This window comes from Gymnoscopelus microlampas, assembly GCF_963454915.1.
Source record: "Gymnoscopelus microlampas genome assembly, chromosome: 21".
Lineage (NCBI taxonomy): Eukaryota > Metazoa > Chordata > Actinopteri > Myctophiformes > Myctophidae > Gymnoscopelus > Gymnoscopelus microlampas.
Window position 1 is genome coordinate 265,216 of NC_139958.1, and position 27,171 is coordinate 292,386.

Sequence of the window (27,171 nt, forward strand, 5' to 3'; positions counted from 1 at the left end):
AATGGGGGCAGAGGTTCTGAATTGGCATCCAGGGAGTGTGTGCACAGTTTCGCTGCGAGCAAGGCAACGATGCGGGAGATTAGCTATCCACAGACGGACGGACATGGGGTAAAACATACTCTGGCGCCATGCCTTTCGGCCTGGCGGAGACAATGAAAAAGCTAAAGTAAAGGAAAAGACCATTACTGCAACAAAAGTAGTCAACAAACTATACTATAAAACATTGGGCACATTGTCAAATAATATAAGAAAGAGGCAAACATGTTGAAAATAGCCGATCTGCAAGCTCACAACGCCTCTCAACGTGAGGGTTGTGAGCTTGTAGATCTGCTATTTTCACAATATTGACTTGTGGAACGGAGTCAAACAAAATGGGGGGGTCCCCAGTTCAAATATGATGTAGGGGGGGGGCGGGGGATAGCCACTGCCCTAGTCCGACCGAAATGATCTGAAATTACAACATAATGCAGCCTAAACGTGCGTTGCACGGGGCGGTCCTGCCATTACGTTACATACCACAACATACATCATCTACAATGGACTAACGGAGCAGCAATAATAACATTCACCACACGAATATTGTTGACAAAGTGATTGCACAGCCGCTGCAGGTATGACAACCACGTTAGCGTTAGCTACATGGCAACTATCACAGCGCCCTGTCTGTCGTCGCTGCGACTGACTGATGGCTACAGCCATAGATATATGTAAACACTACAGCAAGCTCTCTGCGATGCCATTGTCTGGAAACTGCTCTTAGCGTGACAGGACCAATGAGAGTGAGCGCTTTCGTTGTTGCTAAGATACGGTGCATGGCACACGGCGTCTCTACCCCATAGCTTGTAGATCTCTCACACATGATTGGCGTAGGCTGCGTTGCCAGGTCTGACTTTGTGTCTAAGCAATGGTCGGCTTATTTTTGCGCGCCTTTGGGCTCGTTCGCATAGTGCGCACGGCAGCGCTTGTTTAGCGTACGTCAGCGCGACGTGGCAACGGACGTGGCAACGTGAAAGGGTGGTCACTTATGATTGGCTGGTGAAAAGAAACACCCGGACGTGAATTTTGAGGTGGCGAAGTGATTTGCATAAGTATTGGAGCATAATGCGTTTGATATTAATTGTACATCCTGCAAGTACAGTGATGGGATGCGAAGCAGCTGGTTTGACAGGCAGAATATTGAGGAATTTTGGGGGAAAATGTGGAGTTAGTTGGGCCATGTGTCTGCTTGGCCATTGAGGCGATACACTCGTGTACACTCCATGACTGTGGCCGTCAATTATGGTAGCAAGATAATGTTATAAATGTGTTCATGTTTACAACACTTCACAAACATCTGACTGGTTGTATTCAACGGCCCTTGTCGCCCTCGTGTGGACAAAATGAGTAAATACAAGTGGAAGTCGTCAATAAAGAACTCTAATCATTAAAATATTAAACACGAGATGACGCAACATGGCGCTGGTTTCTACATGAAGCTGTTCAAATCTACAAGCTCACAATGAGACTCATTGTGAGCTTGTAGATCGGCTATTTTCGGCGCGCGACACCGTCGTCGTAGAAAACGGAAGCATTCACGTGGCGTTCTACGTGAAGCATGACACGTGAAGCATGACAGTTAGGTGAGCGGGAAATGTAGTCCTTTCTAGTGTAGTTCTTCTAGTCATCCATGGTGGCTGGGAAATGTAGCTCTTTAAATGTAGTCCTCTAGCTACCCTGGGTGTATGGGAGATGTAGTAGGCTAGTCGATTGTAGTTTTGTAGCCACCCATGGTCGATGGAAAATGTAGTTCTTTAAATGTAGTCCAGCGCAGCGTTACGTTCGACGTTTGACATGTCACATGTTTGATGACGTAATGTGTGACGTGTGTCTGTTTATGTAGCTAGTGGCTAGCTAGCAGCTAGCTGCTTTATGCAGCAACAAACTAACAAACCAATGAGTGGAGGAGGAATTAACAATACAAATCATCATCTTATTATGATGACGCTCTTTATAAAATGATTAAATGGACTAAATATCCATAAATAGTGTTTGTTGAGTCACTGCGTCATAGTTATAAATACTATACCTAGAGGAGACGAGAGTAGAGTTTGTCCACTAGAGGGCGACACAGTCCGTAGAATAACATTAGAGGCTTCATAACCTCTGGTTTTTATTCTATTCTGTTGTTTCAGGATGAAAACATGTGTCATGATGACAAGATATTGTTGCATAAAATGTAAACTATTAAATCTAATAGTGTTGCATTTTCCAAACCATGCATGTTTTTTTCTACCAACAGCATTGATGGACATTTAAGTTAAAGCTGTTTATAAGATAATTGCGGGATTGTTTATTTTATACCCAACTGTTAATAGTGTAGATTACATCAGTCATATTAAACAAGCATATTAAAAATACAAAAAAATACAAAGAAATATTGGACACTTTAAAAGTTATTACTGTGTATAATTTGTGTATCATTGGTGATTGTTTAGAATTAACAGTCAACCTGTGAATTTAAGCTCAGAATGTCATGCTGTGTGAGACAGTCTGTGAATAATAGATGCATTTTATTTTATTTTATTTGAGTCTAGGCAGCTATTACTGTCATTGGTTTGATTGGCAATTGATTCATTGTGTATTTAATGCTCTAAACACTGATTTAAAACATATATTCAGATTACAACCCACTCAGTGCACCTGTAGAAATAACTTAAAAGGACCAATTTGACCTATGAATTATTTTTAACCATTTAATTCCTGAACGTTATAGTTTATAGATTATAGCTCACCCAGTGTAATTAGCCTGCTGAAATATCTTTAAGGGGCCAATTTAACCCATCTAATTAATCTTTGACCAGAAGTATTTATACTTTGACAAGTACTGGTGGTCCAGTACTTTCTCCACCAACATCCACTGCTACTAATAGTTGCATACTAATGCAATTCATATATTCAACACACAAATTCAAATATGATTATTTTAGGGGGTCCCCAGTTCAAATATGATTAGTTTAGGGGGTCCCCAGTTCAAATAATGATTATTTTAGGGGGTCCCCAGTTCAAATTGAATTGAATTGAATTGAATTGAATTGACTTTACACCACTGTATAATAATATAACCAGTGTTGAGCAATGCAACCCTGAATATAACATAAATAACCCTAACCCTGTAACCATAATAACACCTATTGTACTATATGGACTAAATGTTTTAAAACATTAATAATAATATAACATAACCATAATAACACCTATTGTACTATATATATGGATTAAATGTTTTAAAACATTAATAATAATATAACATAACCATAATAACACCTATTGTACTATATGGATTAAATGCTTCACACAACGTCAGGCGGCAGAGGGTTAGGGTTACGGTTGTCTCTGTTAGGGTTAGGGTTAGGGTTGTCTCTGTTAGGGTTAGGGCTGTCTCTGTTAGGGTTAGGGTTAGGGTTGGGGTTGTCTCTGTTAGGGTTAGGGTTGGGGTTGTCTCTGTTAGGGTTAGGGCTGTCTCTGTTAGGGTTAGGGTTAGGGTTGTCTCTGTTAGGGTTAGGGTTAGGGTTGTCTCTGTTAGGGTTAGGGCTGTCTCTGTTAGGGTTAGGGTTAGGGTTGGGGTTGTCTCTGTTAGGGTTAGGGTTGGGGTTGTCTCTGTTAGGGTTAGGGTTGTCTCTGTTAGGGTTAGGGTTGTCTCTGTTAGGGTTAGGGTTGTCTCTGTTCTTGGGCCACAGTTTGCTGAAAGAATAGACGTAGAGAAAAGGGTCGATGATGGCGCTGAACAAAGGAAGATTCTTCACGATTTTGGCCTTATCCGTGAAGCGGTCCAGTGTGGCGGCCATGTCGGGTCGTGACGTACGCAGGGACGTTCCCACCAATCCCACGATGCCGACCACGTGGATAGGAACCCAGAGAAGGAGGAAGGTTACGATGATTCTGGAGATCAGCTGGCTGGTTCTCTTGTTGCTGGACAGAGCTGTCTCCTTCACCTGATTGATTGAATACTTTATTAGAAGTTTGCAGAAAAAAATGAAAGTACAGTTCAATACAAGGTCAGCTTTATTTATAAAGCACGTTTACAGGGGCCAGTTTTGAATTGCAGCCTCCTGAAGGTACTCTTTTAGAGCGGTTTTGAAGGAGAGTAGGGTTTTACACTCCTTCACTACTTTTGGTAGGGCATTCCACATGTTTTGTGGCATAGCGGGAGAACTAATTCAACCCCTTGTTTGTGCTAAATCTGGGTTGAACGTGGTCAGTGGAGCTATACCTCTGGTGTTGTGATTGTGGACTTCATTTGGAGTAGTAGTAGTAGTAGTAGCTTAAGGTAGTAGTGGTGTAATGTGTTAGGGTAGTAGTAGTAAAGTATACCTTGTGGTAGAGGCAGCAGTAGAAAGACGTCATGACGCAGAAAGGCACTATGAAACCCAGCGTTAGCTCCATTAGCGTAGCGGCCAGTGTCTGTCCCTCCAGGCGGGACGGCCTGCTGCAGTCAAAGTGTCCGTCCCGGGTGGTCCGGCCCGTGGAGGCCACAGAGGGCCACGTGATGAAGCAGGACCCCCCCCACAGGCCCACCAGCAGGGCCCGCTCGCCCCGTCGGCCCAGCCGGGCCCACCTGCAGTGGGTGGAAGAAGTACTCGGATGTTTTACTTGAGTAAAAAGTAGCGATACCGCACTATAAAAATTACTCTGTTAAAAGATCCTGTGTTGAAAGTGTTACTTGAGTAAAAGTATTGGCATGAAAATATACTTAAAGTACCAAAGTAAAAGTACTAAAATGTTTGAAAATAGCAGATCTACAAGCTCACAACGCGTCGCATTGCGACGTAGATCTGCTATTTTCAAACATTTTATTTTCAAAACATTTTAGATTACACTACTACTATGTAGATCTGCTATTTTCAATTCAATTTGTATTCCAGACACACAGGGGGTCCATAGAGTACATAAAAAACATCACACAATAAACAACAATACATTACAAACACAGCAAATCATACATAGAGGCTGACTCTCCAGTGTTTACGCAGCCTGGACGAGTACTAGAGACATCTCTTCACAGGATTCATTATATCCTCATTAATACTGTTCTGGACGAGTACTAGAGACATCTCTACATATAGGATTCATTATATCCTCATTAATACTGTTCTGGACGAGTACTAGAGACATCTCTACATATAGGATTCATTATATCCTCATTAATACTGTTCTGGATGAGTACTAGAGACATCTCTACATATAGGATTCATTATATCCTCATTAATACTGTTCTGGATGAGTACTAGAGACATCTCTACATACAGGATTCATTATATCCTCATTAACACTGTTCTGGGACTCATCCAGGAGAGACATGAATCCATACACAGTGGCCCTCATTTATCAACGCGGTGTAGACCAAATAATGGGCGTACGGCGAGATCACCGCAATTTTATTTTATTATTATTTTATTTATCAATATATCCTGACGTGGGCTTTATCCTACGGTACGCTGAGATCTCACGTCTGGTCGGGACCAGTTGTTGACGTTGGCTGCACCCGTTTATTCCATCCTAGACCTGCGGAGCAGCATTGTTTGACTGTCTGAGAGGCATTGGACACCTAATCCACTCATAAATCTGTATATCTACACTAATAAATAATCCCTGTGAAAATATAACATTTTATAAAGTAATTTAAACAAACTGCTTTAACAGTCATTCAGATAAGATTGTAGATCTGTCTGTATTGAAAATAGCAGATCTACAAGCTCACAAGCCAGCAACGCGTTGTGAGCTTGTAGATCTGCTATTTTCAAAATATACGGGCGCTTTCTGCGAGAGCACTCTTCTGCGCGAGCACCGGTCTAACAGGCGGCGCTGCTGTTATATTTTCATGGCCACCGGGAGATCAGACATTTAACCCATGGTCCAACAACACACACCAGCCTTCATTCATTAATGTTCTCTCCAGGCTATCTCTCATTAATGCGGAGCGGGACGGGACTCGCCCGTCCGACGGTCCGAGTCTCACTGGGAAATGGGAATAGCCTACATGAGGGCTTTATTTTAGTGTAACTCGAACGCGCACTGCTCGGTATGGGTTAAATACATTAATCTACAAAAGTATTCCATTCATGCCGATGTGATTGGTATCATAATATGTCATTCATGTAGGCTACAAGCCTACGTGACAATACGCTACGGGCGTGTGTGTGTGTGTGTGTGTGTGTGTGAGAGAGAGAGAGAGAGAGGCGTGTGCGTGTGCGTGTGCGGCGAGGCCAGCGGGGGGGGGGGGGCTGTTTCTTATTGGCTTTTCATGTCTTTGGTCGTATTCTGGTTCGTCTTCATGTCGTAAAATCGGGGCGTTTTGAGAATATTTATGGGGCGTGTTATTTAAATGACGCTCGTTTCAGCCGTGACATTTATCAACGCTGGGACCAAGTGTAAGCTCGGATCAGCTGTGTAGGATGCGTTGATAAATGTGACTTCAACGTTGGTGTACGCCGAATATATGGAAAAATATACGGCGGTTTATACGCTGCGTTGATAAATGAGGGCCAGTGTGTCTTAAGAGAGCTTCACAGTGTGGATTCCACATGTTACAAACAAGTGACTGCATGGCACTATGCCATCTAGGGACCTTAAGTAGTATCCTGAGGGCATCATTAGACACTTTAAGCCTCCTCATGCTACCTTTCTTGTATGAGCACCACAGGAAGGCCCTCATTTATCAACGCGGTGTAGACCAAATAATGGGCGTACGGCGTAATCACCGCAATTTTCGGCATTTATCAATATATCCTGACGTGGGCTTTATCCTACGGTACGCTGAGATCTCACGTCTGGTCGAGACCAGTTGTTGACGTTGGCTGCACCCGTTTATTCCATTCTAGACCTGCGGAGCACCATTGTCTGACTGTCTGACAAGCATCTGGACACATAATCCACTCCTAAATGTGTATATCTACACTAATAAATAATCGCTGTGAAAATATATCATTTTATAAAGTAATTTAAACAAACTGCAAACATGAGAACAGTACATGACAGTACATAACAGTACATGGAAGTACAAATTCGCAATACAAGGTCTACTAAACTGGATAGCTCAGTTAAGCACGTAGCTTGTTTAAGATGAGATCCCCATGCACACAAATCATGTTGACATATAAGAGACAGACAGATATACACACTACTATACAGAATGTCATACAATCAGTTTACAGGTTACTGGTATGAAGGGTGAAAAATATGTACAAAAAAGAAAGAGAGGGGGGGGGGGGGGGTTAGGTTAGGACATGGGGTAGGTTAGGACTTGGACAGGGGCCATTTTTGAATTGCAGCCTCCTGAAGGTGTATCTTTAGGGCATTTTTGAAAGTGAGTAGGGTTTTGCACTCCTTTACTCCTTTTGGTAGGGCATTCCACATTTTAGATGAATAGCATGAGAAAGAGTTCATTCCCTTTGTTGTGCCAAATCTGGGTTGAACATGGTTTGTGGAGCTGCCTCTGGTGTTATGATCATGGACTTGATTAACATTTTGGAAGTATAAGATTGTAGATCTGTCTGTATTGAAAATAGCAGATCTACAAGCTCACAAGCCAGCATTGCATCGCGACGCGTTGTGAGCTTGTAGATCTGCTATTTTCAAAAATATACGAGCGCTTTTGCGCCGGGAGTCCCGCGGCAGGGACGGCACCTTTTCATGGACAGTGAGGTATTCAAACTTACAGTAGCTTGTCCTATGTTATGGAGTTATGTCATAGAGAGTTATGAAGACTACAACCTGGCTGGGTTAAGGATATAAACCCGACGCTCCAATCTCTTATTAACGTGGGCGGCACGGGATCACTGCAGTCTGCAGACCGCCCGAGTCTCATGGGGAATATAGCCTACTACATGAATGCTTTAGTGTAACTTCAACGGGCACTGCTCGGTATGGGGTAAATAAATATACAAACGTATTCCATTCATGGCGATGTAATTGGTATCATCATATGTCATTCATGTAGGCTACAAGCGTAACGTGACAATTATATTGTACCGCTACGGTACGGAGTGTGTATGTGTGTGTGTGTGTGTGTGTGTGTGTGGAGACAGAGAGGGCGTGTGCGTGTGCGTGTGTGGCGAGGCGATTCTTATTGGCTTTTCATGTCTTTGGTCGTATTCTGGTTCGTCTTCATGTCGTAAAATCGGGGCGTTTTGAAATTGTTTAAAGGGCGTGTTATTTAAATGACGCTCGTTTCAGCCGTGACATTTATCAACGCTGGGACCAAGTATAAGCTCGGATCAGCTGTGTAGGATGCGTTGATAAATGTGACTTCGACGTTGGTGTACGGCCGAATATATGGAAAATATACGGCGGTTTATACGCTGCGTTGATAAATGAGGGCCGAAGGCTGTATACATGGGAGTGCAAAATGCTTTAAAAAGTGCACACTTGACAGGATCTGATCCCACACTGCGTTGGTTCTCAAAGTGGGGTCCGGGGACCCCCAGGGGGACTTGAGGGGGTTCCAGGGGGTCCCCAGCTAAATGATGGATAGGAACCAAATGGACCCTTATGGGTCTGTAACTCTGAGCGTGTACAAATGGAACCAAATGGACCCTTTAGGGTCCATTTGGTTCCATTTGTACACTCTCAGAGTTAAATTAACATTGATTTTACAATATAAATTGGGGTCCCAGAGATATAGATGCCATTAAATGGGGGTCCGTAGCCCTAATGCATGTCAAACTGGGGGTCCTTGATATTAAAATGGTTGAGAATCACTGCTAGAGACGTAAAAATCTTCTCTTATGGGGGTCCCTGACTTATCTTTTGAAATGGGGGTCCGCGGGCTAATAAGTGTCAATTTGGGGGTCCTTGACATGAAAAAGTTTGAGAACCACTGCCATACTGAACCTGTGAAGCAGCATAGTGGCCTGAGCATAAAGTATGAGGCACTGCCTAGAGATATGTCTATCATTTTGATTGTCAGTGAAAATGTGGCCCAGGTACTTGATCTCCTGGCACACAGATAGATGACTGTCACACAGGTGAAAGGCTGGGAAAGACCATTTCTTGTCCTCATGGCTTCTCACTATCATGACATTACTCTTTTTTACATTATACATTATGTCACGATCGTTGCCATAATGTCAGCAAACTTTCAACATCTGCTGTAACTCTCCACTGTAAGGACTTAGTACAACCAGGTCATCAGCGTACGTAAGGTGATTGATGATAGTTACCTATAAGACTTATTGCACTTATTTCATTCAGTGGATAGATCATTGACATAAACGTTGAATAAAACGGGAGACAAAATCCCTCCTTGTCGAACACCATTGCTAACAGAAAAATGTAACATGACCCCATTTGCCCTGCATTTTCTGATTTGCGTACCAAAACATCACACTGGCCCTCATTTATCAACGCAGCGTATAAACCGCCGTATATTTTTCCATATATTCGGCGTACACCAACGTCGAAGTCACATTTATCAACGCATCCTACACAGCTGATCCGAGCTTACACTTGGTCCCAGCGTTGATAAATGTCACGGCTGAAACGAGCGTCATTTAAATAACACGCCCCATAAATATTCTCAAAACGCCCCGATTTTACGACATGAAGACGAACCAGAATACGATCAAAGACATGAAAAGCCAATAAGAAACAGCCCCCCCCCCCCCCCCCCCCCCCCCCCCGCTGGCCTCGCCGCACACGCACACGCACACGCCTCTCTCGCTCGCTCTCTCTCTCTCTCTCTCACACACACACACACACACACACACACACACACACGCCCGTAGCGTATTGTCACGTAGGCTTGTAGCCTACATGAATGACATATTATGATACCAATCACATCGGCATGAATGGAATACTTTTGTAGATTAATGTATTTAACCCATACCGAGCAGTGCGCGTTCGAGTTACACTAAAATAAAGCCCTCATGTAGGCTATTCCCATTTCCCAGTGAGACTCGGACCGTCGGACGGGCGAGTCCCGTCCCGCTCCGCATTAATGAGAGATAGCCTGGAGAGAACATTAATGAATGAAGGCTGGTGTGTGTTGGACCATGGGTTAAATGTCTGATCTCCCGGTGGCCATGAAAATATAACAGCAGCGCCGCCTGTTAGACCGGTGCTCGCGCAGAAGAGTGCTCTCGCAGAAAGCGCCCGTATATTTTGAAAATAGCAGATCTACAAGCTCACAACGTGTTGCTGGCTTGTGAGCTTGTAGATCTGCTATTTTCAATACAGACAGATACAATCTTATCTGAATGACTGTTAAAGCAGTTTGTTTAAATTACTTTATAAAATGTTATATTTTCACAGGGATTATTTATTAGTGTAGATATACAGATTTATGAGTGGATTAGGTGTCCAATGCCTCTCAGACAGTCAAACAATGCTGCTCCGCAGGTCTAGGATGGAATTAACGGGTGCAGCCAACGTCAACAACTGGTCCCGACCAGACGTGAGATCTCAGCGTACCGTAGGATAAAGCCCACGTCAGGATATATTGATAAATGCCGAAAATTGCGGTGATCTCGCCGTACGCCCATTATTTGGTCTACACCGCGTTGATAAATGAGGGCCAATGTGTCTAGGTATGCCTCTTTACCTCAAATAGCCCAGGTATAAAACAGGGCTAAAGTGGTTAATGTGTGTTTTATAATATAATCATTTATATCTGCAAAGTAACTAGTAACTAAAGTTTTCAAATAATAGTAATGGAGTAAATATTTGCCTCTGAGATGTAGTGGTAAAAGTATTGAAATATTGGAAATACTCCAGTGAAGTAAAAAATACCTAAAGATTGTACTTAAGTACAGTACTTGAGTAAACATACTTTACACCACTTGCCCCACCTGTGATGATGCAGCACCTTCACAAAGCGCTGGACGCTCATCAGGGTGATGGTGAAGATGTTGACGTAGAGGCTGCAGAACACCAGGAAGGAGATGAACTTACAGAGCGTGTGGTTGATGTCCCGGTGTCTGACGGCGTGAACGATCCACACGGGCAGGGTGGTCAGGTACAGCAGGTCACAGCACGCCAGGTTCAGCATCAACATCTGGGTGAAGTTGTTCCTCTCCAGTTTGCGTAACAGAAGCGTCAGCACGGCCACGTTCCCTGGAATGCCCATCGCACAAAACAGCCCTAAAACAACCGCTTTGCCCAGCTCTGCCGGGCTCGGGGTCAGCTCTGCCGGGCTCAGGTTCAGCTCTGCCGGGCTCGGGGTCAGCTCCACTTGGCCGGACGGTGAGGACGGTGAAGCGAGCAGACGGGAGTTGTTGTTGGATATGAAAAGCTCTTCCATTTTGTTGTAGAATAAACAGAGTTGATGTCAGTCAGTTGTTGTAGAATAAACAGAGTTGATGTCGGTTGTTGTAGAATAAACAGAGTTGATGTCGGTTGTTGTAGAATAAACAGAGTTGAAGTCGGTTGTTGTAGAATAAACAGAGTTGATGTCGGTTGTTGTAGAATAAACAGTGTTGATGTCAGTTGTTGTAGAATAAACAGAGTTGATGTCGGTTGTTGTAGAATAAACAGAGTTGATGTCGGTTGTTGTAGAATAAACAGTGTTGATGTCGGTTGTTGTAGAATAAACAGTGTTGATGTCGGTTGTTGTAGAATAAACAGAGGTGATGTCGGTTGTTGTAGAATAAACAGAGGTGGTGTCGGTTGTTGTAGAATAAACAGAGTTGATGTCAGTTGTTGTAGAATAAACAGAGTTGATGTCAGTTGCACCATCCAGTGTGAGGACTGGGGAAAGGTCCGGTGTCTTTGAGCTTCAGATTCAAAGGAGGACATGGAGGAGGAAGTGGTGTTCAGTAAAGATGTGTCTGCAAAGGGCACCAGCCCACAGAAAGACCTCGTGTGGACCCTCTGGTCGTGGGAAGTGGGAACACATTGAGAGCAGGAGGTCCTGTGCATATGTTGGTTGGGGGGGGGGGGGCTTTATTGGGACATTATTGGGGACATTATTGGGACATATTGTCTCCGCCAGACTGAAAGGCATGGCGAGAGAGAGCATGTTTTACCCCCTGTCCGTCCGTCCGTCCGTCCGTGTGTGTCCGTGTGTGTGTGTGTGTGTGTGTGTGTGTGTGTGTGTCCGTCCGTCTGTGAACAGCTAATCTCCCGCACCGTTGGCTTGATCGCAGCGAAACTGTGCACACACACTCCCTGGATGCCAATTCAGAACCTCTGCCCCAATTTTTTCACATGGGCCTGTTATAGCGCCACCAGGAGGCCGCTTTTTGCAAAATACATTTCTTCACAGTACTCCTACAGATTTTGTCCAAACATCACGCAAATCGGTACACAGTATCTCTATAGTCATTAAACGAAACACGTCTTTCAGAATTTTCATATTACATCCTGATTGGCTAAAAATGGCTTCCAAAGATTGCAGGACTGCTCCGTTTTGAACAAAATGCCTCAAATTATGAACACAGCATGCAATTTCCACGAAACTTTGCACGTACATTCCCACTATGCCGAGGAAGAAATGCCACTTGAAAATGTTCTAATCAGTCTCATGGTGGCGCTGATTCGTGTTTTTACCTATAACTGCACCGATCTGTGTAAAACTTGGTGTGCGCACTCCCTAGAGGTCAAGGAAAAACCTTTGTCCTGCATTTTTCACATCTGCCTTTTATAGCGCCACCAGGAGGCCGATTTATGTAAAACATATGTCTTTATATTACTCCTTCCAATTTTATCAAAATTTCACGCAAATCAGTACACATGATCTCTATAGTCATGTGATCAAGCCGGATCTGTTTCATTTTTCATATTCCATCCTGATTGGCTAAGATTCACATCTAAAGTTTGCATTATTGGCTTGTTTTGAACAAAATGCCGCAAATCATGAACGCAGCGTCCGATTGCGCTCAAACTTTGCACGCACATTCACAATATGTTGAGGAACAAATGCTACCCATTTAACGTTGGCCTGTTATAGCGCCACCAGCAGGTCTAATTTAGCAAAACACATTTTTTGAACAAAATGCCTCAAATCATGAATGCAGTGTCCGATTGCTGTGAAAGGCCTAAGAATAAATGGCACCCTTTTCACATTGGCCTATTATAGCGCCACCAGGAGGCCACAATAACCTACTTGACCTGGCGGAGACCTGTGCTCCGAGGAGCACTTTTTCTAGTATTATCATCACTTTACCCAGATATATTATATTATATTATTATTATATTAAATACATTATATTATCATCACTTTACCCAGATACAGCTCAAGTGGAGTTAGGAGGTTTTTCACCATTAATATGGAGATAGTTGTTTTGTCCATTAATGTGGAGATAGTTGTTTTGTCCATTAATGTGGAGATAGTTGTTTTGTCCATTAATGTGGAGATAGTTGTTTTGTCCATTAATGTGGAGATAGTCGTTTTGTCCATTAATGTAGAGATAGTTGTTTTGTCCATTAATGTGGAGATAGTTGTTTTGTTCATTAATGTGGAGATAGTTGTTTTGTCCATTAATGTGGAGATAGTTGTTTTGTCCATTAATGTAGAGATAGTTGTTTTGTTCATCATTGATTAGAAAGAGAAGGTGGAGTTAGGAGGTTTGACTGACAGTTTGAGGATCCAATGGAGTTAGGAGGTTTAAAGGGGTGGAGTTAGGACTGACACCTGTGTTAGGGTTACAAGTAAAAGTCCGGAATTCTAAATTTACTTGAGTTAAAGTACAAAAGAATTGGTATCAAAGTACAATATTTGCCTCTGAGATGTAGTGGAGTTGAAGTAAAAGTACTGATGCTTGGAAATACTACTTAGTGAAGTAAAAATACCTCAAAATTGTACATAAGTACAGTACTTGAGTAAATGTACTTAGTTACTTTACACCACTACACACACACACACACTCTGTGTAGGGTTTAGAGGAGCGGGGTCTACTGAACGGAATGAGGGAAAATGTTAACCTTTTACACTTCATCTGTTCAGTGTTCCAGTGTTAGACGTCACATGTGCTCCAGATGCACTAAGTTAAACTCCTCCCACTATTCCCACCACGCCGGAAACCCCGAGAGAACGAGGACGAGCACGATGATGCTGGAGATCAGCTGGCTTTGTTCTCTTGATGCTGGACAGAGCAACTATCTAACCTTCAAATTCAACCTTAAAAGGTGGCTAAAAGCTAACCAAATTTGCAATCATGAGTACATTTCGGCTCCGTTAATCACTCATGTGTCTTCTCCTATTTTACTGTATTTGTTTTGTCTTTTGTACTATGTCTACTTGTTTTGTATTGTTGACGATGTCTCTTTTTGTATGGATAACTATACCACTTTTTTAACAGCCTGCCCAGGGACTACAGATGAAAATTAGCCAACTCTGGCTCATTTACATGGACGTGAATAACTGACATGTTGATCAATGTGCATTGTCCCTGTTAAATAAATAAATAAAAATAATGAAACCCAGCAGCACTCTGTCCTTCCATCTGGGGAACTGGGGACCCGCCAAAATAATCATATTTGAACTGGGGACCCCCCAAAATAAACATATTTGAACTGGGGATCTCCCAAAATAATCATATTTGAACTGGGGACCTCCCAAAAAAAACATATCTGAACTGTGGACCCCCCACCCTGACAAGCACTTGGAATTGTAGGAGTTGAGGCGTTACATTTAGTTTGACTCGGTTCCACAGATAATTATTGTGAAAATAGCAGATCTACAAGCCCACAACTCCTCGCAACGCAACGACAAACAGAGTCAGGGTGTTGACTCACTGGAAACACTCTGCTACACCAGTGGGTCTCAAAGTGTGGTCCAGGGAACCAAATGGACCCTTACAGGTCTGTAACTCTGAGAGTGTACAAATGGAACCAAATGGACCCGTGGGGTTTGAGAACCACTGTTCCACACTAAATGGAGCAGAGCCTTCATCAGAATTATTGGTAACACCTGTGAAGGAAGTAAGGAGGAGGCCCAATTTCTCTCCATTATGGCTGCTGTGCATAGAGCCTGTTGCAGTCAGCAGTCACACGATAACCAGTTATGTTTGTGTTAACATTATGCCTATCATCAATGTCTACTCAATATTATTTTTAGAAAACTCAGGACGCGCCGCATTGTGAGCTTGTAGATCTGCAATTTAATATAAAAACTACCATTCGGGATGGGAAAACTCCTGTTAAACACTCGCGTTTATTAGTGGCAGGTTCAGTTGTATAAGAAAGGATTTCTGTACAAACATGTTGCATAACTCCACATGTACACACGACGTGCAATGAACTCACATTTTGTTCTACACAGATACAGGAAGTGACATAGCACTGTTATTGCCGGGAACAGGAAGTGACATACCACGTTTATTGCTCTCGGTGTTGAAGAGAAAAGCTCAAATGGACAAATCATTACTTTATGTATTATAAAAAACAGGTTTCTGTTCCAAAATGCTAGTTTTAAAAATAACACACGTTAACATATTGCTGACAATACAAACATTTCTCACTCTTTTTAAATATATAAATATAAATATCGTCGAGCTGATCGGACCCTGTCAAATGTTTTGTGCATAATAAATAACAGTTCAATAATTACAGGACATTAAACATAATGAAAACATTCACAGATAAAAAGGGAAAATAACTTAAACTAATTAACTTTCCAAAAACGAAACCACACATTTTGTCAAGGGCTCGTTTCTCAACCAGTATTGTGACCATGTTGAATGAACGTTATTTCTTACAACAACAACAAACAAAACGCGATCAAAGCACAACAAAGACTAAACTAAATGTGATCAAAGCACAACAAAGACTAAACTAAATGATCAAAGCACAACAAAGACTAAACTAAAGAACCCAAGAATGTAAACCGCAGTGATCCCTGATTCATGCTCCGAAAATAGCCGACCTACAAGCCCACAACACGTCGGGCTTGTGTTGTAGTGCTGTTTCAGTGTTCAATCAGTCAATAAGGAGAAGATACATCTTTAATCAATGGAGCAACTACAGTATTGAAGATATCTCACCAATATTTGTAGTTACATCATGGCAAGGTAACTAACTAACTACACAACCCAAGCCTCAACCAAAATGTTATTTTGCTTTGACTACGTAAGCCTGCCATTTATCCTTCAGCTTTGAAAATAAATACATTGAGAATTTCTGAAACTTTGTGAAAACTTTAGAAAAACGTGTGTAAACTGTCATCTACAATAACATGTGAAAACAGGGACGCTGGGGTGAAAGTGCTTAAAGGGTGGATACAAACTGTTGGATAATCTGACCAGTAAAACTCTGTCCTTAGACTATAATCTGACCATTAAAACTCTGTCCTCAGACTATAATCTGACCAGTAAAACTCTGTCCATAATCTGACCAGTAAAACTCTGTCCATAATCTGACCAGTAAAACTCTGTCCATAATCTGACTAGTAAAACTCTGTCTTTAGACTATAATCTGACCATTAAAACTCTGTCCTTAGACTATAATATGACCAGTAAAACTCTGTCCTCAGACTATAATCTGACCATTAAAACTCTGTCCTCAGACTATAATCTGACCATTAGAACTCTGTCCTAAGACTATGATCTGACCAGTAAAACTCTGTCCGTAGACTATTATCTGACCATTACAACTCTGTCCGTAGACTATAATCTGACCATTAGAACTCTGTACTCAGACTATAATCTGACAATTAAAACTCTGTCCTCAGACTATAATCTGACCATTAAAACTCTGTCCTCAGACTATAATCTGACCATTAAAACTCTGTCCTCAGACTATAATCTGACCATTAAAACAGAACATGGATGCTAGTGAGTTTATAGTCTAAACAGAACATGGATGCTACGGAGTTTATAGTCTAAACAGAACATGGATGCTAGGGGGTTTATAGTCTAAACAGAACATGGATGCTAGGGGGTTTATAGTCTAAACAGAACATGGATGCTAGGGGGTTTATAGAGTCTAAACAGAACATGGATGCTATGAGGTTTATAGTCTAAACAGAACATGGATGCTAGGGGGTTTATAGAGTCTAAACAGAACATGGATGCTAGGGAGTTTATAGAGTCTAAACAGAACATGGATGCTAGGGGGTTTATAGTCTAAACAGAACATGGATGCTAGGGGGTTTATAGTCTAAACAGAACATGGATGCTAGGGGGTTTATAGAGTCTAAACAGAACATGGATGTTAGGGAGTTTATAGTCTAAACAGAACATGTATGCTAGGGGGTTTATAGAGTCTAAACAGAACATGGATGTTAGGGAGTTTATAGTCTAAACAGAACATGGATGCTAGGGGGTTTATAGTCTAAACAGAACATGGATGCTAGGGGGTTTATAGAATCTAAACAGAACATGGATGCTAGGGGGTTTATAGAGTCTAAACAGAACATGGATGCTAGGGAGTTTATAGTCTAAACAGAACATGGATGCTAGGGGGTTTATAGTTTAAACAGAACATGGATGCTAGGGGGTTTATAGTCTAAACAGAACATGGATGCTAGGGGGTTTATAGAGTCTAAACAGAACATGGATGCTAGGGGGTTTATAGTCTAAACAGAACATGGATGCTAGGGGGTTTATAGTCTAAACAGAACATGGATGCTAGGGGGTTTATAGTCTAAACAGAACATTGATGCTAGGGGGTTAATAAAGTTTAAACAGAACATGGATGCTAGGGGGTTTATAAAGTCTAAACAGAACATGAATGCTAGGGGGTTTATAAAGTCTAAACAGAACATGAATGCTAGGGGGTTTATAGAGTCTAAACAGAACATGAATGCTAGGGGGTTAAACCAGACCCACTACATATGGGGGCAGATTTAACTTTTTTCATAGATTTTATGGATATCTTCATAGACTAGTTTGGCAGACACCGTCATGGTGGATTCATGTTCATGCGTATTTAATCATTTAACCACTTAAACCGTCAATACTCAGTAAACTTGACCTTTCACTCTGTACTTGGTCTGCTCTTTTAACCCTTCTACACCAAACCTCTTCGCTGAAAATAGCCGATCTAGATCTTCTGCTTTTGGCTGAAGTTCTCCTCAGAATAGGGATGCCAGGGTTCAAGTGGTTCATGTAAACAAGAAAAGAAAGTTCCTTTCACACAAAGATTTGGCGCCCTAACTCTGACGACCCCCCAGGGGTCCTGGTTGGACCCATGGTTCATAGTGTTGTAGACCCATGGTTCATAGTGTTGTAGACCCATGGTTCATAGTGTTATAGACCCATGGTTCATAGTGTTGTAGACCCATGGTTCATAGTGTTGTAGACCCATGGTTCATAGTGTTGTAGACCCATGGTTCATAGTGTTGTAGACCCATGGTTCATAGTGTTGTAGACCCATGGTTCATAGTGTTGTAGACCCATGGTTCATAGTGTTGTAGACCCATGGTTCATAGTGTTGTAGACCCATGGTTCATAAGGGGTCTACACAGGGTGCATGGTCTCCCTTCCTGAAGCAGACCCATAGCGTCTACACAGGGTGGTCTCCCTTCCTGAAGCAGACCCATAGGGTCTACACAGGGTGGTCTCCCTTCCTGAAGCAGACACAGGGTGGTCTCCCTTCCTGAAGTAGACCCATAGGGTCTACACAGGGTGGTCTCCCTCCCTGAAGTAGACCTGCTCCCAGACCACGTTGCCCCAGAGGCAGAAGAAGCCCCACAGGTTGTGGACGGCTCCGCGGTCGAACGGGTTCTCGTCGGCGCCACAGTGCTTGAGGTAGGATATGCGGTGACGGGACATGAACTCCCAGGTGGTGGTGTTCAGGGAAACCAGGTACAGATGGGAGCCCAGCAGCAGCAGAACGGTCAGCGCCAGCAGAGCCACCAGCACAGATACACCCAGCAGCAGGCTGTTGGTACGGAGCCAGAGTTGCCACGACAACGTAGGGGCGGGGCTCCTCAAGCCTGACCTGCAGGACAGTTAACCCCCAATTAATTTAACATTTATCCCACCATTTTGTAACCCATGTTTTCACCAATGCCTGTGTAATCCTGGGCGCTACTCTCCCTCTGCCAGCCTGGGGAGAGCCCAGAACTGAGCTCACGCTTCCTTCAACGCATGAGGAGTGAGCAGGCCGCTTCTTGTCACCTGACAGGGGGGAGTTTCCCCGGTAGGACGTAACGCATGGAAGGAACACGTTATTCCAACCAGTTCCTTTCCCCTCCATCAGGCGCCCCAGCTGACCAGGGGGAGGCAGTATAGAGACCAGGATTACAGCATGTTTTTGTGAGGGTACCTACCCTAGGAGACACAGGGAGAACATGCAAACTCCACACAGAAAGGCCCTTTGACCAACCCCACCTACTAGGGTATGGGCACTGATGACGCGGAGAAGACACGGCCAAAGCGCCCACAGCGTCTCCGGCGGGAATCGAACCCAGGACTTTCTAGCTGTGAGGTCACAGCTCTACCGACTGCGCCACCGTGCCCCCGCAATTTAGTTTTTATTTTAATTATAATGTTGAAGTGTGAGTGAAATGTAAAGTCCTGGACTATGCTAAATCCAGGACTTAGCATAGTGAAGTGGAGGTACAGCACTATGCTAACATGTAGCGTAGTGAAGGTGTGGACTCACAGCACTATGCTAACAGTGGTTTAGTGAAGGTGTGGACTCACCAGGCCATGTTGAGGCCCCACAGCAGCACCAGCAGCTGGACGGCCAGGTAGAGGACAAACCAGCGGTGGTTCTTCTCTCCCACACAGTTCTCTATCCAGGGACAGTGGTGGTCGTAACGCCGGACACAGTGCTGACACGTCTGGCAGTGTTTGGAGCGCATGGGCTGCTGTGGGCGTCAACACATCATTCATTAACACACCATTAATGAATTCATTCATTCATTAATTCATCAGGTTAAATCATTGATTCATGGATTAACGAATGAACATTCATAGTTTTTCATGTAATACTTTAATACACTGATTAACTAATGAACTCGAGCACAGATTGTTGGACTAATCGTACCTGCAGCAGGCAGTGTCCACAGCGGCGCTGACGCAGTGATTTGGTGTTGGTTTGAATCATGTCCTGTTCTTCTTCCGTCACACCCAGAGTGAACTGTTAACACAGTGTTAGCATTTAGCATGTTAGCCTCCTCTGTCATACCCAGAGTGAACTGTTAAGACAGTGTTAGCACTTAGCATGTTAGCCTCCTCTGTCATACCCAGAGTGAACTGTTAACACAGTGTTAGCATTTAGCATGTCAGCCTCCTCTGTCATACCCAGAGTGAACTGTTAACACAGTGTTAGCATTTCGCATGCCAGCCTCCTCTGTCATACCCAGAGTGAACTGTTAACACAGCGTAAGCATTTAGCATGTTAGCATCCTCACTGCAACACAGTGTTAGCATGTTAGCCTCCTCTGTCACACCCAGAGTGAACTGTTAACACATAGTTGGCATTTAGCATGTTAGCCTCCTCACTGCAACACAGTGTTAGCCTCATAGACATATAAAGGTAGACGCCTCCTTCGGCTCTGAATCGTTCGTATCTCGGGCGCGCACCAGCTTCCGCCCTCAGTCGCGTGCGTCACAGAAGGGGACGTTCGGTAGGCCAATCAGAGGCCTACTGAACGTCACAGAAGGGGACGTTCAATAGGCCAATCAGAGGCCTACTGAACGTCACAGAAGGGGACGTTCGGTTAGGCCAACTGAAGGTCCCCTTCTGTGACGCACGCGACTGAGGGCGGAAGCACAAATGTATTGCGATACCAGTCGCTCCAATGAACTGCAGAGGCCAATGAGGTATCTAGGTTTCTATATCTATGGTTAGCCTACTCTGTCACACCCAGAGGGAACTGGTAACACAGTTAGCATTTAGCATGTTAGCTTCCTCTGTCACACCCAGAGGGTGGGGGGGACTATATGTACAAGAACAGTAGGGGGGGGTCGGCTGTCTAACGGGAAAATGGTACTACCTCCTTTTTTGGCCTCCTGAAAGATGATTTAAGGCTATTTTAAATGAGCCCAGCGAACTGCATTTTTTGAGGGATGGGGTTAGACTATTCCAATCCTGGGTGGCAGTGCTGTAGAAGGAGAATTTTCCCATGTTTGTTTTATGGGTGGGTGGTACCAAATTGTTGTTAACGCCCTCTAGTATTGTGACTGTGGGTGTCGCTAACTTTTTGGAAGTATTTCAGATATGCGGGAATAGGGTGCATATCGGGTAAATTTGCATTTACAATTTTGAAGACCAGGCCCATTTTTAGTTGTTTAACCCTGTCTTCCACCCTGGGCCAGCCTAGGCTGGCAAAATGGGTTGGAGAAAGGTGGGTCATGGTCCCCAGTCCGAGGAGTAGCCGAATCAGTTTGTTTTGGGAGGTTTGAAGCTTAGTCTTCAGTGACACTGAGGTGTTGGAGTACCAAGAGGTGCAAGCATAGTGAAAAGGTGGCTGAATCAGGGCCCCTGAGAGGGTCCTGAGGGCCTGATGTTAGCCTCCTCTGTCACACCCAGAGTGAACTGTTAACACAGTGTTAGCATGTAGCATGTTAGCCTCCTCTGTCACACCCAGAGTGAGCTGTTAACACAGTGTTAGCATGTAGCATGCTAGCCTCCTCTGTCACACCCAAAGTGAACTGTAACATCATAGTGTTAGCATTTAGCATGTTAGCCTCCTGTCACACCCAGAGTGAACTGTAATATAGTGTTATCATTAAGCATGTTAGCCTCCTCTCTCTCACACCCAGAGTGAACTGTAATATAGTGTTAGCATTAAGCATGTTAGCCTCCTCTCTCTCACACCCAGAGTGAACTGTTAACAAAGTGTTAGCGTGTAGCATGTTAGCCTCCTCACTGCAACACAGTGTTAGCCTTTGGCTGCATGTTAGCCTCCCCCGTCACACCCAGTGTACTGCAACACAGTGTTAGCATTTAGCATGTTAGCCTCCTCACTGCAACACAGTGTTAGCATTTAGTATGTTAGCCTCCTCACTGCAACACAGTGTTAGCCTTTGGCTGCATGTTAGCCTCCCCCGTCACACCCAGTGTACTGTAACACAGTGTTGGCATTTGGCATGTTAGCCTCCTCACTGCAACACAGTGTTAGCATTTAGCATGTTAGCCTCCTCACTGCAAAACAGTGTTAGCATTTAGTATGTTAGCCTCCTCACTTCAACACAGTGTTAGCCTTTGGCTGCATGTTAGCCTCCCCCGTCACACCCAGTGTACTGTAACACAGTGTTGGCATTTGGCATGTTAGCCTCCTCACTGCAACACAGTGTTAGCATTTAGTATGTTAGCCTCCTCACTGCAACACAGTGTTAGCCTTTGGCTGCATGTTAGCCTCCCCCGTCACACCCAGTGTACTGTAACACAGTGTTGGCATTTGGCATGTTAGCCTCCTCACTGCAACACAGTGTTAGCATTTAGTATGTTAGCCTCCTCACTGCAACACAGTGTTAGCATTTAGCATGTTAGCCTCCTCACTGCAACACAGTGTTGGCATTTAGCATGTTAGCCTCCTCACTGCAACACAGTGTTAGCATTTAGCATGTTAGCCTCCTCACTGCAACACAGTGTTGGCATTTAGCATGTTAGCCTCCTCACTGCAACACAGTGTTAGCATTTAGCATGTTAGCCTCCTCACTGCAACACAGTGTTAGCATTTAGCATGTTAGCCTCCTCACTGCAACACAGTGTTAGCATTTAGCATGTTAGCCTCCTCTGTCACACCCAGAGTAGGGTGACCAGACTTCCCGGTTTGGCCAGGATTGACCCGATTTCAAGCTCAGAGTCCCGACAAATATCTCCAATACACTAATATGTCCAGGTTTTCAACATGTCACAACAAAATCGTCCTGGTTTTCGTCAGAATTAAAACATTAATAGTTGTTTTCAGTGGTTGCATATTGCGTGGAACCCGCGCATGAATAAATATTGCGCAACAGAGCTGTAATGCCCATAACGCACTAAACGCAGTAACACCACAGTAACATGGAAGGTTAAGGATGTCATTAATGGAGACAATGAGAACTCACCTGCAGGTCGTTGTCATCTGACAGGATGAAGCCAGGGTCCATGAGAGAGACGGCGAAGTACAGCAACACCGACACCAGCACCAGCAGAACGAACAGCACCGGTTCTACCAGCTGACCTGTGGCCTGTTGCCTCGCCAGGTCTGTTAACGTAAAAAACACATACACACACTTATTCAAAATAACATCAACACACACTTATTCAAAATAACATCAACACACACTTATTCAAAATAACACAAACACACACTTATTCAAAATAACATAAACACACACTTATTCAAAATAACATCAACACACACTTATTCAAAATAACATCAACACACACTTATTCAAAATAACATAAACACACACTTATTCAAAATAACATAAACACACACTTATTGAAAATAACATAAACACACACTTATTGAAAATAACATAAAGACACACTTATTCAAAATAACACACTTATTCAAAATAACATCAACACACACTTATTGAAAATAACATAAAGACACACTTATTCAAAATAACATAAACACACTTATTCAGTATACACAAACTTCAGTAGACAGTTTAAACACACATACACACACTTATTCAGTAGACAGTTTAAACACACATACACACACTTATTCAGTAGACAGTTTAAACACACATACACACACTTATTCAGTAGACATGCCAACACATCTAAATAACATAAAACATAAACATCCACTTAGGCCTGTCACAATTATTACATAACCGTCTAATCGCAATTATTATCTAATCATCATAATCGTTTCCATGTTCAAGAAATGTTCATACATAAAATATCAGAAATAGCAGATCTACAAGCTTACAACACCTCACTATTTGTCACCATAGACTGTAAAAAATATGGACGAAGGGAACGGTGACGTCAGCCATTGGTTTCTACAGACCGTAAATGAAGACATCTTTAATATATACCATTGGGCACGTCGGAGCTCAAACGCTATTGGTTGAGACCAGACATGTGACCAGGGAACCGGAGAACAATCCCCAAAGAATGCTATTGGTTGTGTAGGTTGTCAATCAAATCATCCCGCCCCTCCTGGAGAATAGCCTACTTTATCGTCAATTTTAGAATAAATGGGACCATAATTTAGCAAAACGCATATCATGATGACTGAAAGGAGACTTTAAACTAGCGACTGGAAGCATATAGTATTTATGACAATTTGTATTAAGGTAAGAAAATCTAGTCTAAAGTTCGTCAAAAACCCATCCGCTTAATGAGAGAATATTCCTTCTGACACCTGCAGGGGTAAAACAGCGCGAGGCGTTGTGGGCTTGTAGATCTGCTATTTTTGGCTAAAGTTCTCCTCAGAAAAGGGATGCTAGGTTTCGAGTGGTTATGGTAAAAAGAAAAATCATATCACATAAAGATTTGGCGGACCCCCTGTAGTAACTCTGAGGACCCCCTGTTGAAGACCCCTGCTGTAAACTGGGGGAAAAAAGGGCACTTCTGGTCAAGAGGGCAAAGGGCAGGTGCTCTAGCACCACCTAGAGTCTATCTGTGGGGAGGCATGCGATAATCCGAGAGACCTTTTCTCCGACTATGTGGCATCCGCGTGCGGTTAGGGTTACCCTGCGTTTTAACAGCGGGCAACTCTCGGGCGATGCCGGGCAACATCGCCCAAAATATAATGAAAGTCTATGAGAGCCGGCGATCGGGCGAAGTGGGTGGGGGGGCGATGAAAGATGGATTCTCTTTATCTTTTTGGGCGATATCGCCCGGCATCGCCCAGAGTTGCCCGCTGTTAAAACGCACCGTTAGGGTGCGGGTTTGGTTCGGGTTTAGTATTGAAACGTCGGAGCGCTGCGCTGTCGGAGGAATGCGCTGTCGGACTAACGTACTGCACCCCTATCTGTGCACGTCCCTGCCCGTCGGGGGATATGAGCACCCAAAGTATGTGCAGTGTGTGTTATGTGTTGTACACAGACCAGTATATCAGTGTGTGTTATGTGTTGTACACAGACCAGTATATCAGTGTGTGTTATGTGTTGTACACAGACCAGTATATCAGTGTGTGTTATGTGTTGTACACAGACCAGTATATCAGTGTGTGTTATGTGTTGTACACAGACCAGTATATCAGTGTGTGTTATGTGCTGTACACATATTCCATTCTCATTGGTTAAAGGTATTGTAGGGAACATTAAGCCTAAATTTAAAATATATATATATATATATATTTTGCATTTTTTCCCCTCTATCAGCCACTATATAATGATGCTGGGGTGTTTATATGCATTGAAACACAGTCCTCCTTCTGAAATCCGTATTTTCCCTAATGTTTATGTGTTCTATGTTTATGTCCGGTACGTAAATTAACGCACGCATGTGTGCGTCCGTGCGCGTCCGTGTCCGTATGAACGTTTACTTTCGGTTTTAAAACGCTCTCAAACTTCGTTTTTGAGGCACAGAATTTAATTTTAAGATAGCGTGTGGATAGAATTTAGTTGTTTAACTTCATATATGTGGTCAATTTATCATGAAAGAGCCTATTTAAAAATAAAAATTCAGAGAACCAGCAGGGCGGGAATTTCCGCATATTGTATCCCAATAAAGCAACCTGTTTTCGGGCACCATGCCTTCAAAAGAACCTCTCTATGGAGGTCCCTCCTACGTCACCCCCTGGTGGTCGGGGAAAAGTACTGCTGGTGCTTATTTACCTCTGAACTCCCTAGTATCCCTTTAAGATTCACATCTAAAGTTTGCATTATTGGCTTGTTTTGAACAAAATTCCGCAAATCATGAACGCAGCGTCCGATTGCGCTCAAACTTTGCACGCACATTCACACTAGGTTGAGGAACAAATGCCACCCTTTTAACATTGGCCTGTTATAGCGCCACCAACAGGTCGAATTTAGCGAAACACATGTTTTTAACAAAATGCCTCAAATCGTGAATGCAGTCAGTGTCCGATTGTCGTGCAAGGCCTAAGAAGAAATGGCACCCTTTTCACGTTGGCCTATTATAGCGCCACCAGGAGTCCACAATAGCCTACCTGACCTGGCGGAGACCTGTGCTCCGAGGAGCACTTTTTCTAGTTGATTATTGCCTCCGCCAGGCCGAAGGCGTGGCAGAGACTTTGTTTTGCCCCCTGTCTGTCCGTCCGTCCTTCTGTCTGTGAACAGCTAATCTCTGGCACTGTTGGCCCGGTCGATGTGAAACTGTGCACACACACTCCCTGGATGCCAGAGCAGAACCTCTGCCCCAAATGTTTCACATGGGCCTGTTATAGCGCCACCAGGAGGTACTTTTTTGCACAACACATTTTTTGATATTACTCCTACAGATTTTGTCCAAACATCACACAAATCGGTACACAGTATCTCTGTAGTCATTAAACCAACCCGGTCCTTCAGATTTCTCATATTCCATCCTGATTGGCTTCTAAAGTTTGCAGGAGTGCTCCTTTTTGAACAAAATGCCTCAAATCATCAACGCAGCGTGCGATTTATCACGCACATTGCCTTTAGGCCGAGGAAGAAATGCCACTTGAATGTTTGAATTTTCAAATCAGCCTCATGGTATCGCTATAAGAGGTCGATTTGTGTTTTTACATATAACTGCACCGATCTGTGAAAAACTTTGTATGTGTACTCCCTAGAGGCCAAGGAATAACCTTTGCCCTAGATTTTCACATCACCTTTACAGCGCCACCAGGAGGCCGACTTATGTAAAAGAAAAAATATATATTACTCCTTCAGATTTTATCCAAATGTCACACAAATCGGTAAACATGATCTCTATAGTCATGTGATCACATGATCTCTATAGTCATGTGATCACATGATCTCTATAGTCATGTGATCACATGATCGCTATAGTCATGTGATCACATGATCTCTATAGTCATGTGATCACATGATCTCTATAGTCATGTGATCACAAAACTTAGCACGCACATTCACACTATGTTGAGGAAAAATGCCACCCTTTTGACATTGCCCTACTATAGCGCCACCAGGAGGCAGATTTTAGCAAAACACATTTTTGGATATTACAGATTTTGTCCAAACATCACGTCTGCTAAATACATTGTGAAGTGTAAAGTGTAAAGTGTACTCACCAGTATCGTGTAGGAAGAGTATTAAGGTAATGACCCATGTCAGGATGACATGAGCTGTTCTCACCAGGAACCCTGAGCCGAACACATTCTTAAACATGATCCTAACATGATCCTAACATGATCCTAGCATGATCCTAACATGATCCTAACATGATCCTAGCATG

At 43.3% G+C, this 27,171-nt stretch overlaps 2 protein-coding genes across 2 annotated transcripts; both read right to left on the reverse strand.

Annotated features, from left to right (window-relative positions):
- Positions 1-2,065: 2,065 nt before the first annotated feature.
- LOC311037315 (neuropeptides B/W receptor type 2-like) lies at positions 2,066-11,278 on the reverse strand (the record flags this gene model as incomplete). Its single annotated transcript, XM_084046443.1, has 4 exons — positions 2,066-2,094; positions 3,722-3,971; positions 4,351-4,594; positions 10,827-11,278. The coding sequence occupies 4 exons, from the start codon at positions 11,276-11,278 to the stop codon at positions 2,066-2,068; spliced, it is 975 nt and encodes a 324-aa protein (XP_083902569.1).
- A 6,279-nt stretch (positions 11,279-17,557) lies between these two features.
- Positions 17,558-27,171, reverse strand: LOC311037478 (palmitoyltransferase ZDHHC12-B-like). The gene is made up of 5 exons (XM_084046653.1): positions 27,008-27,171; positions 22,923-23,062; positions 19,912-20,004; positions 19,566-19,732; positions 17,558-18,858 (listed from the first exon to the last, which is right to left on the reverse strand). The coding sequence occupies exons 1-5, from the start codon at positions 27,102-27,104 to the stop codon at positions 18,534-18,536; spliced, it is 822 nt and encodes a 273-aa protein (XP_083902779.1). The 5' UTR covers positions 27,105-27,171; the 3' UTR covers positions 17,558-18,533.

Excerpts from the sequence above, each read along its gene's own strand:
- LOC311037478 (XM_084046653.1), bottom strand. The coding sequence starts at position 27,104 with ATGTTTAAGAATGTGTTCGGCTCAGGGTTCCTGGTGAGAACAGCTCAT. Across the intron at positions 23,063-27,007 it reads ACTCTTCCTACACGATACTG|ACCTGGCGAGGCAACAGGCC; the intron begins GTGAGTACACTT and ends TTACGTTAACAG. Across the intron at positions 19,733-19,911 it reads GTGGACACTGCCTGCTGCAG|CAGCCCATGCGCTCCAAACA; the intron begins GTACGATTAGTC and ends TGACGCCCACAG.